This window comes from Myxine glutinosa, chromosome 5 (genome assembly GCF_964187855.1).
Source record: "Myxine glutinosa chromosome 5, kmMyxGlut1.1, whole genome shotgun sequence".
Classification (NCBI taxonomy): domain Eukaryota; kingdom Metazoa; phylum Chordata; class Myxini; order Myxiniformes; family Myxinidae; genus Myxine; species Myxine glutinosa.
In genome coordinates, this window is record NC_136265.1 from 143409265 (window position 1) to 143429857 (window position 20593).

The 20593-nt window shown below is 44.1% G+C and overlaps 1 protein-coding gene across 2 annotated transcripts in view; it reads right to left on the reverse strand.

The window, feature by feature from the left end:
• LOC137439679 (neuronal-specific septin-3) overlaps positions 1 to 20593 on the reverse strand; it is a 180941-nt gene that overhangs the window by 7852 nt on the left and 152496 nt on the right. For both annotated transcript variants that reach the window (XM_068135665.2, XM_068135667.2), the window contains 2 exons: positions 3321 to 3402; positions 3063 to 3200 (listed from right to left, as the gene is read on the reverse strand). In XM_068135665.2, the coding sequence (XP_067991766.2) occupies positions 3063 to 3200; positions 3321 to 3402 (220 nt within the window). The remainder of the gene's footprint in view (positions 1 to 3062; positions 3201 to 3320; positions 3403 to 20593) is intronic.

Sequence of the window (20593 nt, forward strand, 5' to 3'; positions counted from 1 at the left end):
CAAATAAGCGAAATGTGGAAACCACTGAGAGAAGACAAAATGTCGACTTAACACTTGCAATTAAATAGTTTGACATGGCGCCATGGCGGACGTTGATTTGTGTTCCAACATGGTTTGATTTATTTTTAAAATAAGTATATTTTTGAAGGTACATTAATATAAATATCTATTAATACAATGAAAGCATACCGCACAAAAATGTGAGCTCTGTCTACTGTAACGCCATGGCTTGCAAAAGCGGCCTGAATATTGTTCACCAAGTGGTGGTTTATCATATTCAAAAATATACGCAATCTGGGTCCATCATCTAGAGGGAATTTTAAAAAGAGATGGCAGTCACAGTAGAGTGACACCCTATCCCATGGAAGTACAAATCAAGTTAAAAATTATTATTAAGTTTAAAAAAATTAACCCCAGAAGCAGAATCCCAGCCTCTCTTAAATAAATGAATATATACACTTAATTATAAAATCGCTAGAAATGGAAAATTTTGTCAGATTTCACTCCAGATTTTGACATTTATTTAGTCGACACTGTAGACTCTACAGCATCCAATCCTCATATCTGAATCCAGATTTTGATGATATGCTTCAATTATGTAATGATATAATTGATTGTGTTTGCAAGGCAAGGCACATTTGAGTAGGCCAAAACAAAATGGCGGCTTAAGAACCCAGTGAGGTGCAGTGGGCTGACCAAGATGGCGGGCCGCCATATTGGTCAGGCGTTTTCAGTTTTTTTTTCTTATGAGCACCTTGTTAATCATCTTCAAAAAGGGTGTATAACACACCCAAACACCCAGTTTTTCATCATTGCAATCTGTTAGAGGTCCAGGTGTATGCATGCAAGGTTTGGGGCCGCTAGGTTTCATGGTGTTGGAGTTATGGAGGAGACAGACAGACGGATGGACGGATGGACACTGCCTTTTATTATTATAGAAGATACACAGGCGGTGGACAATAAAATTGAATACTTTGGGATGAATGAGGGACACCAAGCAAAGGCTTCAACACAGGTGTGGCCCACGTGTTAATGAAACAAATAACATCCCAGCATGCTTTGGGTCATGTATAAAAATGCTGCACAGGCCTGGTTGTCTATAATTATGGCTAGCATGGCTACAAGGGGAGATCGCTTCATCACCCTAACCTAACATGCGTGTGTGTGTGTGTAACCTCCCCTCCCTCTCAACCCGACCCCCCCCCCCCCCTCCCACCCATGCCCCCATCCACAGAGCACGTGTGATGGCCCAATGGTTTGATAAGCATGACACTGATGTTATCACTGTGATGCATATGTCATGGCCCTCTCAGTCACCAGATCTGAACCCAATCTAGCATTTATGGGATATTCTGGAATGACGCCCAAGACTGTTTTCCATCTTCATTAACAGCTGTGAGTTGATTGACTTGCATTGGAGGAATGATGCCATATAATTGCAGACTCTGGTGGACTCTATACATACAGGCCCGTACTGATCACACGTGGTGACCCAACGCCCTATTAAGAGACTTCATACTGGTGTTTCCATTTTTTGTCCACTACTTGTTGTGGACATGTCCACATGAGTTGGGTTACCCAATGAAGAACGGGTTATTTACACTTTAGTAAAATATCAAGAAGAAATCAAGAAGATTGTTGTTTACTTGTTTGTTTAAGGTTGTACAGGATCATGCAACCTTCTCATTACATTACGTTCATTATATACACTAGTGAGGTACCCGTGCTAAGCACGGGTGGGAGGCCAGAAGCAAACAGGCAATGCAGAAACGGCGAATGCTAAAGCATGAAACCAATAAATTCCACATTCCTGTAGCACCTTCAGTCGCACGTCAGACATGGACAGTAAGTTCGTGAAGGACTTCCATGAAAAAACGTACCCGTTGGCAAACAAACGGGTACGTTTGTTCCATACCAAGTCAATGGCGAATCTGCATATGGCGATCCGCGAATTCACGTTTAGAAAGTAGAAACCGTCACGCCATTCCGTCATTCACTTGAACTCGATATCTCTTTTTTCATTCCAAAAAGCATGACTCCAATCACAAATTAAATAGCATTGATATAAAAAATAAACTTTTAACAACATTCGTGACATAAACAAATATTTAAATCCTGAATTGAAGTTCCGTACAGTTGGGTGAATACAATTACAAATTCAAAATCGTAATTGTATTCACTCAATTTCAATCATCAATTGATACTTTAACAAAACGATTAACACGATTAACGTTTAACGATTAAACATTACGATTGAATGATGGTTGTATTTGGATATTATCAAACCCGCGCAGTGTCGTCATCTGTCCACTTCCGCATTCGCGGCAGGTTCATAATTGTCATCAAAATCTAAACAGTATTTGTAGAATTTCAATAAAAGCCACATCACTGTTCATATCGGTAAATATTATTCCATCGTGTTTGGAAAAACTGGAAAATTGGAAAAACAATATAGCCTATTTTACTCCAGGGGTCCCAGGATTACCCACCCAAAATATCGTTGCGATCGGTTGAGCCGTTTTTGCGGTACCTGGGAACAGACGGACGGACATTTGGTGAATTATAGTAAGATACATATGGAGTATGTATGTATGTATTACATACACTGGATCAGCACGTCGCTGCGTCCTTTGACAACTTCTCAGCACCATCCCAGCACACAGCACTGTGTGTGTGCTACAGAATGGGGTGTTTTTACAGAGGCCAGAGTGCAAATCCTGCCACCAACCTCCTTGAGGATATTATTCCATATTCAAATATTCCAGAAAATTCCAGAATATTCCAGAATTCCTCCTTGAGAGAAAACCCAGTACCCTGGTACTCATTTCGCTGACCTCAGAGAGATGACAGGCTGAGTCAACCCCACCTGGTATTAATTCAACAGCTGAGCAGGATTCGAACTCAGGACCTTAGAATCCCAAGCCCACCACCCTAACCATTAGGCCCACACCAGGTATATACATACATACACAATCAGAAAATATATAAATCCCACCTTGTTACCCTCAACAAAGAATTGCTGTATTTTTCCTACTCAGGCCTGACAATCACAACGAGCTTACGTATGTCCTGTGGATGGGATGCAGTAGACACAGCAGTGGACTCGTGAGTCTGGTATGCGTCTCTTACGTTTCACTTGCATCTCCTCCAGCAGGTACCTCTCGTACTGCTCCCCGATGTAGCGTATAATTGGCTCCCAACTACGAGGGGAAAGGGTGGATCCATTTACCTTCAAGTTGATGTATTTTTCGCACGTTTACCTTTGTCTTTGTGTTATCAGAGACAAAATTAAGGCTGAAATACAGATGTCCTCATCTCACCAGCCACCGTTGTCAATTTGGTCTCCAAATCCTGGGGTGTCTATGACGGTGAGTTTCATCCTGACACCTCGTTCCTCAATCACTTGAGGGAAAAGGAGGAAAAAAAAGGAAGAAGGGAGTTAACGTTTCACAAATCTTGTATTTTTGGATTTATCATAAAAAGCACAACTTTGTAAACATCTGATTATTTATTTTTTGTAAAATTTTCAATGTGCTAGAAATTCATGGAAGGGGGGTGGACAACTTCGAGGTGGACAAATTCATGTGGACAACTTCGAGGTGGACAAATTCATGTGGACAACTTCGAGGCTGTCATGAGATTGGGTCACTTTGACTCATAATATCCTCACGGTTCCTGACTAAGTCAGAAATGTATGGCCAATGGGAGCACAGCACAGACTGCATGCCCCGAGGCCAACATGGAGATTTGGCAGCAAGAAAAAAACATTCCTGCCTTCATAAAAACTGGCAAAGGTCAAAGAGCTAATTGTGTTTGTGGTTGCGTGTACATTTGATCGCAATGGGACAAGTTGAAAATTGCATCTTTTTTAATAGCTGTGTTATTTTTTGTTTGTAAGTATCTCACATTCTATAGTTTGGAAGACAGACACATAGTGTTCGAAATATTTGACGGATGCCAGCACCACCCACCATGAAGGGGTCTGACGTTTTGGTCACCAGTCTCTGTTGGAGGTCACTTGGTGGCCAAAACGTCGGACCTGACCCTGAAGGTAGACAAGGTTTTCCTGGTTGGTGAAGCAGGCTGCCCTGCCACATAGTCTGAATGCACCATACAGTACAGGTTGGGATTGGGTGTGTAATGAGAAAAATTATCCTGAGAAAAGGAAGAAAATTTGGGAGGAGGAAAGGGTAAGATTGAGGAGGATGAGCATGGACGGGGCAAATGGAACCCGGGAAGGAGGGAGTCAAAATTTCTGCCATTTTGTGTATTTAAGGTTTACACAACACAGACTTATGACCTTAAGTGGTGTGTGTATGTGTGTGTGTGTGTGTGTGTGTGTGTGTGTGTGTGTGTGTGTGTGTGTGTGTGTGCGCGCAGAATGCGATATTGTGTGTCATTGAACGTTTGTGTTACTGCAACGTTAATGTAAAAGCCAATCCCAATCATGTTTTGGGCATGTATGATATCTGATAATACCAGTCTAGAGCGTGCGGTTAATGAATCACGCATGATGTGAGAATGAATCACGCACGATGTGAGAATGAATCACGCACAATGTGAGAATGAATCACACACAATGTGAGAATGAATCATGCATAATGTGAGAACGAATCACGCATGATGTGAGAATGAATTTTGCACGGTGTGAGAAAGAATCATGCAAGATGTGAGAATGAATCACGCAATATGTGAGAATGAATCACGCACGATGTGAGAATGAATCACGCACGATGTGAGAATGAATCACGCACGATGTGAGAATTAATCACGCACAATGTGAGAATTAATTATGCACAATGTGTGGAATGAATCACGCATGATGTAAGAATGAATCTTGCACGATGTGAGAATGAATCACGCACGATGTGAGAATGAATCACGCACGATGTGAGAATGAATCACGCACGATGTGAGAATGAATCACGCACGATGTGAGAATGAATCACGCACGATGTGAGAATGAATCACGCACGATGTGAGAATGAATCACGCACGATGTGAGAATGAATCACACACGATGTGAGAATGAATCACGCACGATGTGAGAATGAATCTCGCACGATGTGAGATGAATCACGCACGATGTGAGAATGAATCACGCAAGATGTGAGAATGAATCACGCACGATGTGAGAATGAATCACGCACGATGTGAGAATGAATCACGCACGATGTGAGAATGAATCACGCACGATGTGACAATGAATCACGCACTGTGAGAATGAATCACGCAAGATGCGAGAATGAATCACACACGATGTGAGAATGAATCACGCACGATGTGAGAATGAATCACGCACGATGTGAGAATCAATCACGCACGATGTGGGAATGAATCACGCACGATGTGAGAATGAATCACGCACGATGTGAGAATGAATCACGCACGATGTGAGAATGAATCCCGCAAGATGTGAGAATGAATCACGCACGATGTGAGAATGAATCATGCACGATATGAGAATGAATCACGCACGATGTGAGAATTAATCATGCACGATGTGACAATGAATCACGCACGATGTGAGAATGAATCACGCAAGATGCGAGAATGAATCACGCACGATGTGAGAATGAATCACGCACGATGTGAGAATGAATCACGCACGATGTGAGAATCAATCACTCACGATGTGGGAATGAATCAGGCATGATGTGAATATGAATCACGCTTGATGTGAGAATGAATCACACATGATGAGAATGAATTATGCACGATGTGAGAATGAATTATGCACGATGTGAGAATGAATCACGCATGATGTGAGAATGAATCACGCACGATATGAGAATGAATCACGCACGATGTGTGAACGAATCACGCACGATGTGAGAACGAATCACGCACGATGTGAGAACGAATCACGCACGATGTGAGAATGAATCACACAAGATGTGAGAATGAATCACGCACGATGTGAGAATTAATCACGCATGATGTGAGAATTAATTATGCACGATGTGTGGAATGAATCACGCATGTGAGAATGAATCACGCATGATGTGAGAACGAATCATGCATGATGTGAGAATGAATCACGCATGGAGTGAGAATGAATCATGCAGGATGAGAATGAATCACGCACGATGTGAGAATGAATCACGCACGATGTGAGAATTAATCACGCATGATGTGAGAATTAATTATGCACGATGTGTGGAATGAATCACGCATGTGAGAATGAATCACGCATGATGTGAGAACGAATCATGCATGATGTGAGAATGAATCACGCATGGAGTGAGAATGAATCATGCAGGATGAGAATGAATCACGCACGATGTGAGAATGAATCACGCATGATGTGAGAATGAATCATGCACGATGTGAGAATGAATCATGCACGATGTGAGAATGAATCACACACGATGAGAATGAATGACGCACCATGTGAAAATGAATCACACACGATGTGAGAATGAATCACACACGATGTGAGAATGAATCACGCACGATGTGAGAATGAATCACGCACGATGTGAGAATGAATCACGCACGATGTGAGAATGAATCACACACGATGTGAGAATGAATCACGCAATATGTGAGAATGAATCACGCATGATGTGAGAATGAATCATGCAAGATGTGAGAATGAATCACGCACGATGTGAGAATGAATCACGCACGATGTGAGAATGAATCACGCACGATGTGAGAATGAATCACGCAAGATGTGAGAATGAAGCAGGCATGATGTGAAAATGAATCACGCACGATGTGAGAATGAATCACGCACGATGTGAGAATGAATCATGCACGATGTGGGAATTATTCACGCATGCTGTGAGAATGAATTATGCACGATGTGGGGAATGAATCACGCATGATGTGAGAATGAATTTTGCATGATGTGGGGAATGAATCTCGCATGATGTGAGAATGAATCGCGCACGATGTGAGAATGAATCACGCACGATGTGAGAATGAATCACGCACGAAGAGAGAATGAAGCACGCAATATGTGAGAATGAATCACGCACGATGTGAGAATGAATCGCGCACGATGTAAGAATGAATCGCGCACGATGTGAGAATGAATCGCGCACGATGTGAGAATGAATCGCGTACGATGTGAGAATGAATCACGCACGATGTGAGAATGAATCACGCACGATGTGAGAATGAATCACGCACGATGTGAAAATGAATCACGCACGATGTGAGAATGAATCACACACGAAGAGAGAATGAATCACGCAAGATGTGAGAATGAATCACACAAGATGTGAGAATGAATCACGCACGATGTGAGAATGAATCATGCACGAAGCGAGAATGAATCACGCACGATGTGAGAATGAATCACGCACGATGTGAGAATGAATCACGCACGATGTGAGAATGAATCACGCACGATGTGAGAATGAATCACGCACGATGTGAGAATGAATCACGAACGATGTGAGAATGAATCACGCACGAAGAGAGAATGAATCACGCAAGATGTGAGAATGAATCACGCAAGATGTGAGAATGAATCACGCAAGATGTGAGAATGAATCACGCACGATGTGAGAATGAATCACGCACGATGTGAGAATGAATCACGCACGATGTGAGAATGAATCACGCACGATGTGAGAATGAATCACGCACGATGTGAGAATGAATCACGCACGATGTGAGAACGAATCACGCACGATGTGAGAACGAATCACGCACGATGTGAGAATTAATCACACATGATGTGAGAATTAATTATGCACGATGTGTGGAATGAATCACGCATGTGAGAATGAATCACGCATGATGTGAGAACGAATCATGCATGATGTGAGAATGAATCACGCATGGAGTGAGAATGAATCATGCAAGATGAGAATGAATCACGCACGATGTGAGAATGAATCATGCATGATGTGAGAATGAATCATGCATGATGTGAGAATGAATCATGCACGATGTGAGAATGAATCACGCACGATGAGAATGAATGACGCACCATGTGAAAATGAATCACACACGATGTGAGAATGAATCATGCACGATGTGAGAATGAATCACGCACGATGTGAGAATGAATCACGCACGATGTGAGAATGAATCACGCACTATGGAGAATGAATCACACACGATGTGAGAATGAATCACGCAATATGTGAGAATGAATCACGCATGATGTGAGAATGAATCACGCAAGATGTGAGAATGAATCACGCACGATGTGAGAATGAATCACGCACGATGTGAGAATGATTCACGCACGATGTGAGAATGAATCACGCAAGATGTGAGAATGAAGCAGGCATGATGTGAAAATGAATCACGCACAATGTGAGAATGAATCACGCACGATGTGAGAATGAATCATGCACGATGTGGGAATTATTCACACATGCTGTGAGAATGAATTTTGCACGATGTGGGGAATGAATCACGCATGATGTGAGGATGAATCACGCACGATGTGAGGATGAATCACGCACGATGTGAGGATGAATCACGCACGATGTGAGAATGAATCACGCACGATGTGAGAATGAATCACACACGAAGAGAGAATGAAGCACGCAATATGTGAGAATGAATCACGCACGATGTGAGAATGAATCACGCACGATGTGAGAATGAATCACGCACGATGTGAGAATGAATCACGCACGATGTGATAATGAATCACGCACGATGTGAGAATGAATCACGCACGATGTGAGAATGAATCACGCACGATGTGAAAATGAATCACGCACGATGTGAGAATGAATCACACACGAAGAGAGAATGAATCACGCAAGATGTGAGAATGAATCACACACGAAGAGAATGAATCACGCAAGATGTGAGAATGAATCACGCACGATGAGAATGAATCACGCACGATGTGAGGATGAATCACGCACGATGTGAGAATGAATCACGCACGATGTGAGAATGAATCACGCACGATGTGAGAATGAATCACGCACGATGTGAGAATGAATCACGCACGATGTGAGAATGAATCACGCACGATGTGAGAATGAATCACGCACGATGTGAGAATGAATCACGCACGATGTGAGAATGAATCACACACAATGTGAGAATGAATCACGCACGATGTGAGAATGAATCACGCACGATGTGAGAATGAATCACGCACGATGTGAAAATGAATCACGCACGATGTGAGAATGAATCACACACGAAGAGAGAATTAATCACGCAAGATGTGAGAATGAATCACGCACGAAGCGAGAATGAATCACGCACGATGTGAGAATGAATCACGCACGATGTGAGAATGAAGCAGGCACGATGTGAAAATGAATCACGCACGATGTGAGAATGAAGCAGGCACGATGTGAAAATGAATCACGCACGATGTGAGAATGAATCACGCACGATGTGAAAATGAATCACGCACGATGTGAGAATGAATCACGCACGATGTGAGAATGAATCACGCACGATGTGAGAATGAATCACGCACGATGTGAGAATGAATCACGCACGGTGTGAGAATGAATCACGCACGATGTGAGAATGAATCACGCACGATGTGAGAATGAATCACGCACGATGTGAGAATGAATCACGCACGATGTGAGAATGAATCACGCACGATGTGAGAATGAATCACGCACGATGTGAGAATGAATCACGCACGATGTGAGAATGAATCACGCACGATGTGAGAATGAATCACGCACGATGTGAGAATGAATCACGCACTATGTGAGAATGAATCACGCACGATGTGAGAATGAATCACGCAAGATGTGAGAATGAATCACGCACGATGTGAGAATGAATCACACACGAAGAGAGAATGAATCACGCAAGATGTGAGAATGAATCACGCACGATGTGAGAATGAATCACGCACGATGTGAGAATGAATCACGCACGATGTGAGAATGAATCACAGACGAAGAGAGAATGAATCACACACGGAGAGAATGAATCACGCAAGATGTGAGAATGAATCACGCAAGATGCGAGAATGAATCACGCACGATGTGAGAATGAATCACGCACGATGTGAGAATGAATCACGCACGATGTGAGAATGAATCACGCACGATGTGAGAATGAATGACGCAAGATGTGAGAATGAATCACGCACGATGTGAAAATGAATCACGCACGATGTGAGAATGAATCACGCACGATGTGAGAATGAATCACGCACGATGTGAGAATGAATCACGCACGATGTGAGAATGAATCACGCAAGATGTGAGAATGAATCACGCAAGATGTGAGAATGAATCACGCACGATGTGAGAATGAATCACGCACGATGTGAGAATGAATCACGCACTATGTGAGAATGAATCACGCACGATGTGAGAATGAATCACGCAAGATGTGAGAATGAATCACGCACGATGTGAGAATGAATCACACACGAAGAGAGAATGAATCACGCAAGATGTGAGAATGAATCACGCACGATGTGAGAATGAATCACGCACGATGTGAGAATGAATCACGCACGATGTGAGAATGAATCACAGACGAAGAGAGAATTAATCACGCAAGATGTGAGAATGAATCACGCACGATGTGAGAATGAATCACGCACGATGTGAGAATGAATCACGCACGATGTGAGAATGAATCACGCACGATGTGAGAATGAATCACACACGGAGAGAATGAATCACGCAAGATGTGAGAATGAATCACGCAAGATGCGAGAATGAATCACGCACGATGTGAGAATGAATCACGCACGATGTGAGAATGAATCACGCACGATGTGAGAATGAATCACGCACGATGTGAGAATGAATCACGCACGATGTGAGAATGAATCACGCACGATGTGAAAATGAATCACGCACGATGTGAGAATGAATCACGCACGATGTGAGAATGAATCACGCACGATGTGAGAATGAATCACGCACGATGTGAGAATGAATCACGCAAGATGTGAGAATGAATCACGCAAGATGTGAGAATGAATCACGCACGATGTGAGAATGAATCACGCACGATGTGAGAATGAATCACGCACGATGTGAGAATGAATCACGCACGAAGTGAGAATGAATCACGCACGAAGTGAGAATGAATCACGCACGATGTGAGAATGAATCACGCACGATGTGAGAATGAATCACGCACGATGTGAGAATGAATCACGCACGATGTGAGAATGAATCACGCACGATGTGAGAATGAATCACGCACGATGTGAGAATGAATCACGCACGATGTGAGAATGAATCACGCACGATGTGAGAATGAATCACGCACGATGTGAGAATGAATCACGCACGATGTGAGAATGAATCACGCACGATGTGAGAATGAATCACGCACGAAGAGAGAATGAATCACGCACGATGTGAGAACGAATCACGCACGATGTGAGAATGAATCACGCACGATGTGAGAATGAATCACGCACGATGTAAGAATGAATCACGCACGATGTGAGAATGAATCACGCACGATGTGAGAATAAATCACGCACGATGTGAGAATGAATCACGCACGATGTGAGAATGAATCACGCACGATGTGAGAATGAATCACGCACGATGTGAGAAGGAATCACGCACGATGTGAGAATGAATCAGGCACGATGTGAGAAGGAATCACGCACGATGTGAGGATGAATCACGCACGATGTGAGGATGAATCACGCACGATGTGAGGATGAATCACGCACGATGTGAGGATGAATCACGCACGATGTGAGATTGAATCACGCACGATGTGAGAATGAATCACGCACGAAGAGAGAATGAAGCACGCAAGATGTGAGAATGAATCACGCACGATGTGAGAATGAATCACGCACGATGTGAGAATGCATCACGCACGATGTGAGAATGAATTATGCATGATGTGAGAATGAATTATGCACGATGTGAGAATGAATCACGCATGATGTGAGAATGAATCACGCATGATGTGAGAATGAATCACGCACGTCCCGATAAGGCTGGAATATGGAGTACACAAAACGAAAGGTAAGTACACACCTCGACGCATTTTTTAAAATTTGATCAGATCCTCTCATTATGCTGTTCTAAGCACAATAGTTAGTTATTATTGATAAGCAAATGCTGCGAGGTCGTGGTTATTTGAATTTACGGATTTTCTTTGAATCACTTCCGTTGTTGGTTTTTGGTGCGACGAGAAAACGGAAGTGTGGCCTTGGTGGTGCTTTGACTATTGGTGTGCGCTGTGCCTGCTGGTGCTGGGGTACTCGTTCCGCTGGATGGTTCTGCATTGAGAAATATACTACCCATGGAATAAACCCATCTCCTGGTCTTTTCTACCCCTCACCCAATTTTCCCTCGCGAGTATTTACCACAAACACTACCTCGCGGATAGACCTTAATGATGAACTTAGTCGTGGTATCATGAAAAGAAAAGTACATGTACGCAAATCTTTGTATTCATATTATGTTCCCTTTCCTAAAATGTGTCATCTCATCTTACAATGAGCATGATGATGCGGCGTGCATCCCATCCCACAATGAGCATGATGGTGCAGTGTGCATCCCATCCCACAACGGACATGATGGTGCGGCGTGCATCCCATCCCACAACGGACATGATGGTGCGGCGTGCATCCCATCCCACAACGGACATGATGGTGCGGCGTGCATCCCATCCCACAATGAGCATGATGGTGCAGTGTGCATCCCATCCCACAACGGACATGATGGTGCGGCGTGCATCTCATCCCACAATGAGCATGATGGTGCAGTGTGCATCCCATCCCACAACGGACATGATGGTGCGGCGTGCATCTCATCCCACAATGGACATGATGGTGCGGCGTGCATCTCATCCCACAATGAGCATGATGGTGCGGCGTGCATCCCATCCCACAATGAGCATGATGGTGCAGTGTGCATTCCATTCCACAACGGACATGATGATGATGCGGCGTGCATCTCATCCCACAATGAGCATGATGGTGCAGTGTGCATCCCATCCCACAACGGACATAATGGTGCGGCGTGCATCCCATCCCACAACAAGCATGATGGTGCGGCGTGCATCCCATCCCACAATGAGCATGATGGTGCGGCATGCATCTCATCTTACAATGAGCATGATGATGCGGCGTGCATCCCATCCCACAATGAGCATGATGGTGTGGCATGCATCTCATCTTACAATGAGCATGATGGTGCAGTGTGCATCCCATCCCACAACGGACATGATGGTGCGGCGTGCATCTCATCCCACAATGAGCATGATGGTGCAGTGTGCATCCCATCCCATCCCACAACGGACATGATGGTGCGGCGTGCATCCCATCCCACAACGAGCATGATGGTGCAGTGTGCATCCCATCCCACAACGGACATAATGATGTGGCGTGCATCCCATCCAACAACGGACATGATGATGTGGCGTGCATCCCATCCCACAACGGACATGATGATGTGGCGTGCATCCCATCCCACAACGGGCATGATGATGTGGCGTGCATCCCATCCCACAACGGACATGATGATGTGGCGTGCATCCCATCCCACAACGGACATGATGGTGCGGCGTGCATCCCATCCCACAACGGACATGATGATGTGGCGTGCATCCCATCCCACAACGGACATGATGATGTGGCGTGCATCCCATCCCACAACGGACATGATGATGTGGCGTGCATCCCATCCCACAACGGACATAATGATGTGGCGTGCATCCCATCCCACAACGGACATGATGATGTGGTGTGCATCCCATCCCACAACGGACATGATGGTGCGGCGTTCATCTCATCCCACAATGAGCATGATGGTGCAGTGTGCATCCCATCCCACAACGAGCATGATGGTGCGGCGTGCATCCCATCCCACAACGAGCATGATGGTGCGGCGTGCATCCCATCGCACAACGAGCATGATGGTGCGGAGTGCATCTCATCCCACAACGGACATGATGGTGCGGCGTGCATCCCATCCCACAACGGACATGATGATGTGGCGTGCATCCCATCCCACAACGGACATGATGGTGCAGCGTGCATCTGATTTTGAACCCCTCCCGCATATTACGGACATCTGACAATTTCCAAGTTAGATGAAGATGATTTATCTGACAGTGACTAACAATTACTCTTGCTTCTCCAACTTCTCCAACACTTCCCACGTTTTGGTCTGCAAGTGAAAAAAAAATGTGGACCAAGTTTTTCACCACGTGGAGGAATTGGCCTGACATCCATGGAGAGTCCAGGAATTTGGAATTTGTTGACGGTGCTGATGATAACTGAACTACTTTTCGTGAAAGACACCATGGGATCCTTAATGTCCACCAACTAATACCGACAAATGGGACGCCCAGTTCAACGTCTACATGAGGGACTGCTCATACATTGATGGAGCACCCTGCACGTGAAGGTCGGGATTCGAACCAAGGCTAGACAGATCAGGGGGCAGTGTGCTACCATCCTCTGCACCATCCTGTTGGAATACTTCCCGTGATGGCACACACTGAAAAATCAATTTGCCTTCGATGCAAAAATTACCTTTAGTACTGTAAACAGAGGCACAGTGATTAGCATGGCAGGGCATCAGTTCCACCCAGGCACAGTACCACTTGGGCAAAGTACTACTTGGGCAAAGTACTACTTGGGCACTACCACTTGGGCAAAGAACTACTTGGGCAAAGTACAACTTGGGCAAAGTACGACCTGGGCACAGTACCACTTGGGCAAAGAACTACTTGGGCAAAGAACTACTTGGGCAAAGTACGACTTGGGCACAGTACCACTTGGGCAAAGAACTACTTGGGCAAAGTACCACTTGGGCAAAGAACTACTTGGGCAAAGAACTACTTGGGCACAGTACTACTTGGGCAAAGAACTACTTGGGCAAAGTACTTCTTGGGAAAAGTACTACTTGGGCACAGTACTACTTGGGCACAGTACTACTTGGGCACAGTACCACTTGGGCAAAGAACTACTTGGGCAAAGTACTACTTGGGCAAAGAACTACTTGGGCACAGTACTACTTGGGCAAAGAACTACTTGGGCAAAGTACAGCTTGGGCAAAGTACTACTTGGGCACAGTACTACTTGGGCAAAGAACCACTTGGGCAAAGAACTACTTGGGCAAAGTACTACTTGGGCAAAGAACTACTTGGGCACAGTACTACTTAGGCAAAGTACTACTTGGGCACAGCACTACTTGGGCACAGTACAACTTGGGCAAAGTACAACTTGGGCAAAGAACTACTTGGGCAAAGTACAACTTGGGCAAAGAACTACTTGGGCAAAGAACTACTTGGGCAAAGAACTACTTGGGCAAAGTACTACTTGGGCACAGTACTACTTGGGCAAAGAACTACTTGGGCAAAGAACTACTTGGGCAAAGAACTACTTGGGCACAGTACTACTTGGGCAAAGAACTACTTGGGCAAAGAACTACTTGGGCACAGTACTACTTGGGCAAAGAACTACTTGGGCAAAGAACTACTTGGGCACAGTACTACTTGGGCAAAGAACTACTTGGGCAAAGAACTACTTGGGCACAGTACTACTTAGGCAAAGTACTACTTGGGCACAGCACTACTTGGGCACAGTACAACTTGGGCAAAGTACAACTTGGGCAAAGAACTACTTGGGCAAAGTACAACTTGGGCAAAGAACTACTTGGGCAAAGAACTACTTGGGCAAAGAACTACTTGGGCAAAGTACTACTTGGGCACAGTACTACTTGGGCACAGTACTACTTGGGCAAAGAACTACTTGTGCAAAGAAATACTTGGGCAAAGTACTACTTGGGCAAAGAACTACTTGGGCAAAGAACTACTTGGGCACAGTACTACTTGGGCAAAGAACTACTTGGGCAAAGAACTACTTGGGCAAAGAACTACTTGGGCAAAGTACAACTTGGGCAAAGAACTACTTGGGCACAGTACTACTTGGGCAAAGTACAACTTGGGCACAGTACCACTTGGGCAAAGTACAACTTGGGCACAGTACCACTTGGGCACAGTACTACTTGGGCAAAGTACAACTTGGGCACAGTACCACTTGGGCACAGTACTACTTGGGCAAAGTACTACTTGGGCACAACACTACTTGGGCACAGTACAACTTGGGCAAAGAACTACTTGGGCAAAGTACTACTTGGGCAAAGAACTACTTGGGCAAAGAACTACTTGGGCAAATAACTACTTGGGCACAGTACTACTTGGGCAAAGAACTAATTGGGCAAAGAACTACTTGGGCACAGTACTACTTGGGCAAAGTACTACTTGGGCACAGTACTACTTGGGCACAGTACTACTTGGGCAAAGTACTACTTGGGCAAAGTACTACTTGGGCAGAGAACTACTTGGGCACATTACTACTTGGGCAGAGTACTACTTGGGCAAAGTACAACTTGGGCAAAGAACTACTTGGGCAAAGTACTACTTGGGCAAAGTACTACTTGGGCAAAGTACTACTTGGGCAAAGTACTACTTGGGCAAAGTACTACTTGGGCAGAGAACTACTTGGGCACAGTACTACTTGGGCAAAGTACAACTTGGGCAAAGAACTGCTTGGGCAAAGAACTACTTGGGCAAAGAACTACTTGGGCACAGTACTACTTGGGCGAAGTACAACTTGGGCAAAGTACTGCTTGGGCAAAGTACTACTTGGGCAAAGTACTACTTGGGCAAAGTACAACTTGGGCAAAGTACAACTTGGGAAAAGTACAACTTGGGCAAAGAACTACTTTGGCAAAGTACTACTTGGGCAAAGTCCTACTTGGGCAAAGTACTACTTGGGCAAAGAACTACTTGGGCAAAGTACTACTTGGGCAAAGTACTACTTGGGCACAGTACTACTTGGGCACAGTACTACTTGGGCACAGTACTACTTGGGCACAGTACTACTTGGGCACAGTACTACTTGGGCACAGTACTACTTGGGCAAAGAACTACTTGGGCAAAGAACTACTTGGGCAAAGAACTACTTGGGCACAGTACTACTTGGGCAAAGAACTACTTGGGCAAAGAACTACTTGGGCACAGTACTACTTGGGCAAAGAACTACTTGGGCAAAGAACTACTTGGGCACAGTACTACTCGGGCAAAGTACTACTTGGGCAAAGTACTACATGGGCAAAGTACTACTTGGGCACAGTACTACTTGGGCAAAGTACTACTTGGGCAAAGTACTACTTGGGCACAGTACGACTTGGGCAAAGTACTACTTGGGCACAGTACCACTTGGGCACAGTACTATTTGGGCACAGTACTACTTGGGCACAGTACTACTTGGGCAAAGTACTACTTGGGCACAGTACTACTTGGGCACAGTACTACTTGGGCACAGTACTACTTGGGCACAGTACTACTTGGGCAAAGTACTACTTGGACAAAGTACTACATGGGCACAGTACTACTTGGGCACAGTACTACTTGGGCACAGTACTACTTGGGCAAAGTACTACTTGGGCACAGTACTACTTGGGCAAAGTACTACTTGGGCAAAGAACTACTTGGGCACAGTACTACTTGGGCAAAGTACAACTTGGGCAAAGTACAACTTAGGCAAAGTACTTCTTGGGCAAAGTACTATTGGGCACAGTACTACTTTGGCACAGTACTACTTGGGCAAAGTACGACTTGGGCACAGTACTACTTGGGCAAAGTACTACTTGGGCACAGTACTACTTGGGCAAAGTACTACTTGGGCACAGTACTACTTGGGCAAAGTACTACTTGGGCACAGTACTACTTGGGCAAAGTACTACTTGGGCACAGTACTACTTGGGCACAGTCCTACTTGGGCACAGTACTACTTGGGCAAAGTACTACTTTGGCAAAGTACTACTTGGGCACAGTACTACTTGGGCACAGTACTACTTGGGCACAGTACTACTTGGGCACAGTACTACTTGGGCACAGTACTACTTGGGCAAAGTACTACTTGGGCATAGTACTACTTGGGCAAAGTACTACTTGGGCACAGTACCACTTGGACACAGTACTATTTGGGCATAGTATCACCACTCAATATGAACAATATCAGTGTCGATAACAGGCCTACCCAAATAATCTCGGTAAAGAGCAGAAACTCACCTAGATGGCAACCGGTCTTTGCTGCCTACTATTTGGGCAAAGTACTACTTGGGCAAATTACTACTTGGACACAGTACTACTTGGGTACCGTACTACTTGGGCAAATTACTACTTGGACACAGTACTACTTGGGTACCGGACTACTTGGGCACAGTACAACTTGGGCAAAGTACTACTTGGGCACAGTATTACTTGGGCAAAGTACTACTTGGGCACAGTACTACTTGGGCAAAGTACTACTTGGGCACAGTACTACTTGGGCACAGTACTACTTGGGCACAGTACTACTTGGGCACAGTACTACTTGGGCACAGTACTACTTGGGCACAGTACTACTTTGGCACAGTACTACTTCGGCAAATTACTACTTTGGCAAAGTACTACTTGGGCAAAGTATCGTCACTCAATATGAACAATATCAATGTCAATAACAGACCTACCCAAATAATCTCCGTAAAGAGCAGAAACTCGCCTAGATGGCAATCAGCGTTTGCTGCCAAAAGAAAAACCCCGACAAGTCACAACACGTCCGATTGTGAGGAACAGAATCCACGTGGGAACTCGTACGATGAACCATGAGAAAAGGTTGGGCAGGGCAGGTATGGTGGGACCTCCAGTTGACAAAACAGTTTTTCATACTGATCAATGAGTATTGTTTGGCAGTTTTGAAAAGCTTGTTGCCACTTTATTCTTTATCAGAAAACTTATGCTTTGAGCTTAACCCTTTCACAACTTGCTGGGTTTTATTTCGATACTTGCGGTGTTTGTCTTTTTTTTATCACCACTTGTGATGAAAGCTCTACAATGCTACAAGGTACCTGCTAAAGTGCAGCAGTGTCACACTCTGCACACTGGTGGGGGAATTATTGTGCCGGTTTCACTACGGGAACAAGTGTGTTGTTCAGTTAATTTCCACTTATTAACATGAATACATTAAACCCCATAGCATATTTTCAGAATCATTGGAATCTCCTGCGATGAATCAATCTCCATTGGAATCTCCTCTGAGGGCCTTTCAATAATAAACTTCGTTGTTTGTTGCAGGTATCGTTCTTCAAAATGTCCCCAGGGTTTCTGGACCACCCTGTATATATATATATATATATGTATATGTATATATATGTATATATATATATATCTTATCTTATCTATATGTATATATCTGTGCAGTGTCTGTCTTGTCTTGTGTTGTGTTTTGTGTTTGTGTTTGTGAATTGTGTTGTTGTGTTGTGTTTTGAATTACTTGTGTTGGTGAGGTGTTGTGTTTTGTGTTGTGTTTTGTGAGGCGACACAACACAACAACTTGTGAGGCGACACAACAACTTGTGAGGCGACAACGACAACAACTTGTTTTGTTGTTGAACAACAACAACAACTTAAACCAGTGTTGCGACAACAACGACAACAACGACAACAACGACAACAACGTTGTCGACAACGACAACAACTTGACAACAACAACAACAACGACAACAACTTCGACAACGACAACTTGTTTTGTGTTGTGTTTTGTGAGGCGACACAACACAACAACTTGTGAGGCGACACAACAACTTGTGAGGCGACAACAGGCGACAACAACTTGTGAGGCGACACAACTTGTGTTGTGTTTTGAATTACTTGGTGGTGAGGTGTTTTAAATTACTTGGTGGTGAGGTGTTTTAAATTACTTGGTGGTGAGGTGTTTTAAATTACTTGGTGGTGAGGTGTTGTGAATTACTTGGTGGTGAGGTGTTTTAAATTACTTGGTGGTGAGGTGTTTTAAATTACGTGGTGGTAAGGTGTTTTGAATTACTTGGTGGTGAGGTGTTTTAAATTACTTGGTGGTGAGGTGTTTTAAATTACTTGGTGGTGAGGTGTTTTAAATTACTTGGTGGTGAGGTGTTTTAAATTACTTGGTGGTGAGGTGTTTTAAATTACTTGGTGGTGAGGTGTTTTAAATTACTTGGTGGTGAGGTGTTTTAAATCACTTGGTGGTGAGGTGTTTTAAATCACTTGGTGGTGAGGTGTTTGAAATTACTTGGTGGTGAGGTGTTTTAAATTACTTGGTGGTGAGGTGTTTTGAATTACTTGGTGGTGAGGTGTTTTAAATCACTTGGTGGTGAGGTGTTTTAAATCACTTGGTGGTGAGGTGTTTTAAATTACTTGGTGGTGAGGTGTTTTAAATCACTTGGTGGTGAGGTGTTTTAAACTACTTGGTGGTGAGGTGTTTTAAATCACTTGGTGGTGAGGTGTTTTAAATCACTTGGTGGTGAGGTGTTTTAAATCACTTGGTGGTGAGGTGTTTTAAATCACTTGGTGGTGAGGTGTTTTAAATCACTTGGTGGTGAGGTGTTTTAAATCACTTGGTGGTGAGGTGTTTTAAATTACTTGGTGGTGAGGTGTTTTAAATTACTTGGTGGTGAGGTGTTTTGAATTACTTGGTGGTGAGGTGTTTTAAATCACTTGGTGGTGAGGTGTTTTAAATCACTTGGTGGTGAGGTGTTTTAAATCACTTGGTGGTGAGGTGTTTTAAATTACTTGGTGGTGAGGTGTTTTGAATTACTTGGTGGTGAGGTGTTTTGAATCACTTGGTGGTGAGGTGTTTTGAATTACTTGGTGGTGAGGT